General features: G+C 37.0%; 1 protein-coding gene across 1 annotated transcript; it reads left to right on the top strand.

Moving 5' to 3' along the window:
• Positions 1-264: 264 nt before the first annotated feature.
• On the top strand, positions 265-8188 carry LOC133572695 (T-cell surface glycoprotein CD3 gamma chain-like). Its single transcript, XM_061925612.1, has 6 exons — positions 265-387; positions 462-482; positions 562-753; positions 7265-7408; positions 7493-7560; positions 7642-8188. The coding sequence occupies exons 1-6, from the start codon at positions 336-338 to the stop codon at positions 7687-7689; spliced, it is 525 nt and encodes a 174-aa protein (XP_061781596.1). The 5' UTR covers positions 265-335; the 3' UTR covers positions 7690-8188.
• The last annotated feature ends 224 nt before the right edge of the window (positions 8189-8412 follow it).

Genomic DNA, 8412 nt, shown 5'->3' with positions numbered 1-8412 from the left:
AAAATCACTGAACTAGAAAAAATACAATTGTGAAGTGACAGCATTTAGTTCTAGCGTCATTGTAACTCATAGTAAAACCACAGCTTTGCAGTTACAGTGAATTGCTGTAAAGATATTTCACAGTAAATTACTGTAAATGTCACTGTGAAAGCAATGCAAATATTCGGCAGTGTTTTGCTATGATATTGTTGATCTGGCTTTTTACTGCTAAGCTTGGTGAAAACGCAAAGTTTGGGTTGGGACCAAACCGAGTAAACAAATGACACGTTTCCTGTCGTCTACTTGCTGGCAGCACTGCCAGCATCTCACGCTGTCAGCAGCACAACGCACTCACAATGAAATGCAACACTCTTGTGTCTTCTCTGGCGCTGCTTTGGGCGCTGACTGGTAAGTCTGTCATGACACTTTTGCATTCAATGTTTATTTTTATAATAAATATGTCTTTCCAAATTCTCCCACAGAGATTGTCTGGTGCAATGAAGGTAAATCCGAATTTGTCCATTTCTGACGTGATGAAAAATATTCTGTTTGATTTCACTTTGTGATTTTATCCGGAAACAGACATTAAAGTGGAAGCTAGCTCGGGCAAGTTCACCATTACTTGCAAGGGGAAGAAGGAAGTTGTATCGCCGACTGGAAAGTCTGTGGACTACCCTTTAAAAATCAAAGATGACAACTCCGGGGAGTACAAATGTGCGCCAGGAAAGGACGGACTGAACGCGAATGGCACAAGTATCTTTGTGAAGTTTAGATGTAAGTTCTGCACACAGCAGACCTCATTCACCACACTCCTTCAAATAATAAGTCCATGCTTGCGATTTAAACAGAAGTTAAATATTTGGACAAACTGACTTCATAGGGGGAATTGTTTAGATCAGGGGTCACCAACTCGGTGCCCGCAGGCACCAGGTCGCCCGTAAGGACCAGATGAGTCGCCCGCTGGCCTGTTCTAAAAATAGCTCAAATAGCAGCACTTACCAGTGAGCTGCCTCTATTTTTTAAATTTTATTTATTTACTAGCAAGCAGGTCTCGCTTTGCTCGACATTTTTAATTCTAAGAGAGACAAAACTAAAAATAGAATTTGAAAATCCAAGAAAATATTTTAAAGACTTGGTCTTCACTTCTTTAAATAAATTCATTTATTTTTTTTACTTTGCTTCTTATAACTTTCAGAAAGACAATTTTAGAGAAAAAATACAACTTTAAAAATGATTTTAGGATTTTTAAACACATATATTTTTTTTCCTTTTAAAATCCTTCCTCTTCTTTCCTGACAATTTAAATCAATGTTCAAGTAAACTAATTTTTTTCATTGTAAAGAATAATAAATACATTTTAATTTAATTCTTCATTTTAGTTTCTGTTTTTTCGACGAGGAATATTTGTGAAATATTTCTTCAAACTTTTTATGATTAAAATTCAAAATAATTATTCAGGCAAATCTAGAAAATCTGTAGAATTAAATTTAAATCTTATTTCAAAGTCTTTTGAATTTCTTTTAAAATTTTTGTTCTGGAAAATCTAGAAGAAATAATGATTTGTCTTTGTTAGAAATATAGCTTGGTCCAATTTGTTATATTTTCTAACAAAGTGCAGATTGGATTTTAACCTATTTAAAACATGTCATCAAAATTCTAAAATTAATCTTAATCAGGAAAAATTGCTAATGATGTTCCATAAATTCTTTTTTTTAATGTGCACTTAGAGAAAATATAAAAATAAAGTGTTGCATATTGATATTTATCTGTTTCTATATATATTTATTGTGAGAAATCATTACGATGACCAGTGTTTCCACAAAGATAAATATCATTAATTATTAATAATAACATAGAGTCAAAGGTAAATTGAGCAAATTGGCTATTTCTGGCAATTTATTTAAGTGTGTATCAAACTGGTAGCCCTTCGCATTAACCAGTATCCAAGAAGTAGCTTTTGGTTTAAAAAAGGTTGGTGACTCCTGGTTTAGATTATTCGTTTTTAAGATTGGGAAAGCTTGAATAAAATAATGGGGAAAAGAGCAAGTAGCAAAATACAGAATTCTGCCTAGACCATGGGTTGGCAACCCAAAATGTTGAAAGAGCCAAATATAGACTTAGACTTCCTTTTTATTGTCATTCAAATTTGAACTTTACAGCACAGATAAGAACGAAATTTCGTTACATAAGCTCATGGTAGTGCAGGATAAAAAAGCAATAAGGTGCATATATAAATAAATAAATATATATAAATAATATATAAATATAAAATAAATAAATATATATAAATACATATAAATAAATAAATAAATAGATTACTGTACAGATAGATATATTGCACATTTCCACATGCGTCCATGTTTATGGATGTATGTTATATTGTCTTTTTTTATTCCAGCGAGTTAATCCATTTTGGGGGGAGTTGAGGGGATAATTTAATTATGATGCGTTCAAGAGTCTTACGGCCTGAGGGAAGAAGCTGTTACAGAACCTGGAACCTTGACAAATACACCAAATATACAAAAAAAAAATCTGTCTGGAGCCGCAAAAAATATAAAGCCTTATATAAGTGTTATAATGAAGGCAACACATGATGTACGTGTCCATATTAGCTATATTAGCCTACTATCAAAGGCTGACACAAATCTTTGTTGACAGAAATGTTGTATTTTAATTTTATTCTACGCATTTTTGGAACATTGGATATCATTAGTAAAATGGATGCTTCTCACAGGGTTAGATAACTCCTGGAAATGACTGGCTCAGAATGGCCAAAGGTATAGATGTGTGTGTCCAAGTTTAAGGAAACGGCAGGCTGTTTTCTTCTAATGGATTTATTACAATCTTGACCTCTGTATGTATGGTGAGATTATCGCAGATCTTCAAGACGCAACCTTTTAATCAAATTTGAATAATAGGATATTGAGACTGATTCGGTGGATTTAAAGATTGCTTTTTTTTTTAATCTATAAATGAAATTGTAAATGGGTATTTGGTGGGTAGATTTTGAAATGTATCAGATTGTATTTTGTATGGTGATGTATATTTTAACTGTGGGTCCCTGTCCATAAGCTGTGTGCTTCTAGGGATGCCCTTTTTGCAGAACGGACTCTGATATCAACAAAATAAATAATAATGAAATATAAAACTACGTCTGGCCCTGCGATGAGATGGCGACTTGTCCAGGGTGTACCCCGCCTTCCGCCCGATTGTAGCTGAGATAGGCTCCAGCGCCCCACGCGACCCCAAAGGGAATAAGCGGTAGAAAATGGATGGATGGAAAACTACGTCTGTCTGTAAATTAAATAAATTAAATAAAAAGCTGGGTAACGTTTGCTGTGGTCTGGAACAACATGGCACACAAACAACTATCAGAAATGCAGCCAATATTACATACAGATAAAGTGTCATGAGACATGCAATTATAAATTAAATACACAGAGGACATAAGTAAAGGAAATTAAATGAGCTCAAATATACCTACAAACGAGGCATAATGATGCAATATGTACATACAGCTAGCCTATTTAGCATGTTAGCCCCGATTAGCTTGCGGTCATGCATTGACCAAACATGTCTGATTAGCACTCCAACAAGTCAATAACATCAACAAAACTCACCTTTGTGTATTCACGCACAGCACAAAACGTTTGGTGGACAAAATGAGACGAAGAAGAAGTGGCATAAAACACGTCTTTCTGTGGCAGCATCGGAGAAAGTAGTACATGTAAACATAATATAAACAGCGGGATTTCTAACAATTAAGCAGGTTTGTGTCATGTTTGTTCTCCTACAGAAAACATAGTAAAACAACATTTTTTTCCATTTTCAGACATCTTTGAAAAAGCTCCACGGAGCCACTAGGGCGGCGCTAAAGAGAGAGCCGCGGGTTGCTGACCCCCGGCCTACACTGAACTCTTGTTTCCTGTATAGAGGTGTCCCGATCCCATACTGATATCAAATATCGCACTGATATCAGCAAAAAAACAAATAGCTTTACTCTAAAATCTCTGATTTAAGCACTTTAATACAAGCAGTCTTACAGCGCGTTTACTTGCCAATTAACATCTAGATGTCTTCCAATAAGCACATTAGATTGGTATTTTATTTTATTTTAGTCAATTTGTTTACAAAAGGTAAACATGGTAGGCTAGAGGCTACTAGGAGCTAGCAGCTACACACCCGCTAAGCACACAATAGCAAAAGAGCTGAAATATACAATAGTAACTCAGCAGGCACAAGACATTGATACAACGTTGATTATACACACGTGTCCTTTAAAACTGACTTTGAAACAACGTTGCAAAATAGTTGTATTTTTAAAATGAGACAACGTTGATGTCTAACGTTGGAGCCACGTTGTTGTTTGGGAAATGACCAAATTTCCACGATCAAATCAACGTCACGACCTGACATTGAATAAATGTTGTCAAAAAGCATGTTGTTTCAACATTTTATTTGTGTTTTAAAACATTGGTTGTAAAATGACAAAAATTCTATGGTCAAATCAACGTCAGAACCCAACATTGATTAAACGTTGTCAAAAAGTATGTTGTTCCAACGGTAGGTTTGAGTTGCTCAACAAGTTCTCAACGTTGTTTTAATGTCTTGTGCCTGCTGGGAAAGTAAACAATGTTGCAGTCTAAAACCGTTTAAAATAAAGGTAATTGTGTATTACTTACACATACAAAATCTCCAAGGCAGAAGTCTGTTAATAGTATCTAGGAACAAACGAGTCTGCATCATTCAACGGATCTAAAGTTGGTATAGTATATGTACTCGTACTTGTGTTAAAGGGGAACATTATCACCAGACCTATGTAAGCGTCAATATATACCTTGATGTTACAGAAAAAAGACTATATATTTTTTTAACCGATTTCCGAACTCTAAATGGGTGAATTTTGGCGAATTAAACGCCTTTCTATTATTCGCTCTCGGAGCGATGACGTCACAACGTGACGTCACATCGGGAAGCAATCCGCCATTTTCTCAAACACATTACAAACACCGAGTCAAATCAGCTCTGTTATTTTCTGTTTTTTTCGACTGTTTTCCGTACCTTGGAGACATCATGCCTCGTCGGTGTGTTGTCGGAGGGTGTAACAACACGAACAGGGACGGATTCAAGTTGCACCAGTGGCCCAAAGATGCGAAAGTGGCAAGAAATTGGACGTTTGTTCCGCACACTTTACAGACGAAAGCTATGCTACGACAGAGATGGCAAGAATGTGTGGATATCCTGCGACACTCAAAGCAGATGCATTTCCAACAATAAAGTCAAAGAAATCTGCGAGCAGATGAGGGTATGTCTACAGAATATATTAATTGATGAAAACTGGGCTGTCTGCACTCTCAAAGTGCATGTTGTTGCCAAATGTATTTCATATGCTGTAAACCTAGTTCATAGTTGTTAGTTTCCTTTAATGCCAAACAAACACATACCAATCGTTGGTTAGAAGGCGATCGCCGAATTCGTCCTCGCTTTCTCCCGTGTCGCTTGCTGCCGTGTCGTTTTCGTCGGTTTCGCTTGCATACGGTTCAAATCGATATGGCTCAATAGCTTCAGTTTCTTCTTCAATTTCGTTTTCGCTACCTGCCTCCACACTACAACCATCCGTTTCAATACATGCGTAATCTGTTGAATCGCCTAAGCCGCTGAAATACGAGTCTGAATCCGAGCTAATGTCGCTATTCCTTGCTGTTCTATCCGCCATGTTTGTTTGTATCGGCATCACTATGTGACGTCACAGGAAAATGGACGGGTGTATATAACGATGGTTAAAATCAGGCACTTTGAAGCTTTTTTTCAGGGATATTGCGTGATGGGTAAAGTTTTGAAAAAAACTTCGAAAAATAAAATAAGCCACTGGGTACTGATTTTTAATGATTTTAGCCTTCTGAAATTGTGATAATGTTCCCCTTTAAGTGTCGCAGAAAAACTATTACCACTCCACTTCATCTTAAAGAAAGCATAAGTCAATTCCAGACAGTTGATAATAAATAGGTTAATGTTTTTAACAGCTCCTTTCAGGTTCAAACACCGATGACATCTATTAAACAGACAAAGAAGCAAGGAATCAAACAGAGACAGAATTAAATTTAGCTCAATTGAGGAGAAACATCTGGGCTGTACTCTTGTACAGTCTCCCACCACGCTCTGGCGAAAGATTGTACGCCTCCTCTTTCATTTGGACTTTCCCTGATTACATGGCTACAGCTGTTATTAAAGGAAAGGGGTCGTAAACAGCCGCTGCCTTTGGTCACAAAACAGTTCAAAGAAAAGGTGCCTGGAGGGGATTCAGGTCCTGCTTCATCTCCGCTTTGTAGATCTCGGGTCAAGACAAAATCTTCCTATGGATTACAATACATCAGGGGTCACCAACCTTTTTGAAACCAAGAGCTACTTCTTGGGTACTGATTAATGCGAAGGGCTACCAGTTTGATACACACTTAAATAAATTGCCAGAAATAGCCAATTTGCTCAATTTACCTTTGACTCTATGTTATTATTAATAATTAATGATATTTATCTTTGTGGAAACACTGATCATCTTAATGATTTCTCACAATAAATATATATAGAAACAGATAAATATCAATATGCAACACTTTATTTTTATATTTTCTCTAAGTGCACATTAAATAAAGAATTTATGGAACATCATTAGTAATTTTTCCTGATTAAAATTAATTTTAGAATTTTGATGACATGTTTTAAATAGGTTAAAATCCAATCTGTACTTTGTTAGAATATATAACAAAAAAAAAAATAGAGGCAGCTCACTGGTAAGTGCTGCTATTTGAGCTATTTTTAGAACAGGCCAGCGGGCGACCTGGTGCCCGCGGGCACCGCGTTGGTGACCCCTGCAATACATCAAATAAACCGACACCTTCATGTCACTTCCCATCCTACACAGTAGAGTTTTACAAGCCTTTTGATTGGTAAGATCAAAGACAGCTTTTGTCCTCTCGCCAGGAACTCATTGAAACACAAAGTTTTGTGGTAACTTAGATACAATTATTCTGACAGCTCCCATTGTTCTGTTTGAGTTATTTGGCAAGCCTTTTTATAACATTCTGCAGGATTGTGTCGATCTCTTAAGTGGCACTCAAACGCGCACGTCGAATCCGAACTTGTTTGTTTTTTGTGTAAAGTTGAGGTACCACCGTACAAATACAACAATTCAAAAAAAAATTTAGTGAGTGAGGCCCAGTGTTATAACGTACAACTGCACGTATTCAGAGCACATTGTCACGATATTTGTCTTTGTGTTTGTCCCCAGCCTGTGACAACTGCGTGGAGCTTGACATGGTTTCCCTAGCAGGTCTCGCTGTTGGAAATTTGATGGCTACCATCGTGCTCGGAGTGGCTGTGTACCATGTTGCAACCCAGACTCACACTGGCCTCATCTCCACTCAACACAAAAGTAAATACATAAGACCTTTTTATTTCAAATATATTTACATTGCTGGACTCCTCAGGTGTACGTGATTATTACTTCTCCCTGCAGGGTCTGATAGAAAACACCTCCTTCCAAAGGAGGGAAGAACCAGAGACCAAAATGATGATTACCAGGAGGTAAACAGGCACTAACATTTCAAAACAAAAGTCTCATTTTGAAAAGGAATAACTAATGGTGTTTTTCTGTTCCTCCCACAGCTTCAAGGTGGCAATAAAGAAATATACAACACACTCGCTGGCAAATGATTGCCCAATTAAAAAATATATATGAAGTTGGCATAAACCAGTGGTCAGCAATTAAAATGAAAGGAAATTGAAACAATACATCTCTATCACAAGAAGCTGCAATAGACTGTATATATTGTCGGAGGCAGATATTTACATATATGCGAATTTAAGTGTTACTTCTTTTTATTTCATAATCATATTACAAAACAGCTAGTGTTTTTCTTCCAATTGTGGTCTTTTGGTTGTCTGCAAATACTGTGTGCTGACCTTGAATATGGAATGTAAGAAAGAGAGATACTCCTTCTTCTTATCTATTCTTATGTCCAGGTGCGGAGTACAATGGGCATGTGTTTGGGCTGGAGGGACAAGACTGCAAGGGTGGGAGAGAGAGAGACCTTATAGAATAGAGGGTTTCCATTTTGGAGGGCAGACCATCTTAGCGGCGCGATTGAATGTTCTATGCTGGACTGGTCTCAGTATATTTACAAAGCTTTGCAAATATATTACAAAATACCTATTCTGTCTCTGGTGGTTCTTCTACTCAGCTTTACGTGTCGTAAAGAGCTTGGGAGCGATCAGCGACTTGAATTCCCTGGGAGGAACAACTGGTCCAAACGCAACAATATGTATATATACCGTATTTTCCGGACCATAGGGCGCACCGGATTATAAGGCGCACCGCCGATGAATGGTCTATTTTTTTAATCTTTTTTCATATATTAGGGCGCACCGTATTATAGG

Source organism: Nerophis lumbriciformis, linkage group LG30 (assembly GCF_033978685.3).
Source record: "Nerophis lumbriciformis linkage group LG30, RoL_Nlum_v2.1, whole genome shotgun sequence".
NCBI classification, from domain to species: domain Eukaryota; kingdom Metazoa; phylum Chordata; class Actinopteri; order Syngnathiformes; family Syngnathidae; genus Nerophis; species Nerophis lumbriciformis.
Note: the sequence above shows the minus strand (reverse complement) of the source record. Positions and strands in the feature narration are given on the sequence as shown.

Excerpts from the sequence above, each read along its gene's own strand:
- LOC133572695 (XM_061925612.1), top strand. The coding sequence starts at position 336 with ATGAAATGCAACACTCTTGTGTCTTCTCTGGCGCTGCTTTGGGCGCTG. Across the intron at positions 388-461 it reads GCTGCTTTGGGCGCTGACTG|AGATTGTCTGGTGCAATGAA; the intron begins GTAAGTCTGTCA and ends ATTCTCCCACAG. Across the intron at positions 7,561-7,641 it reads AAAATGATGATTACCAGGAG|CTTCAAGGTGGCAATAAAGA; the intron begins GTAAACAGGCAC and ends TTCCTCCCACAG.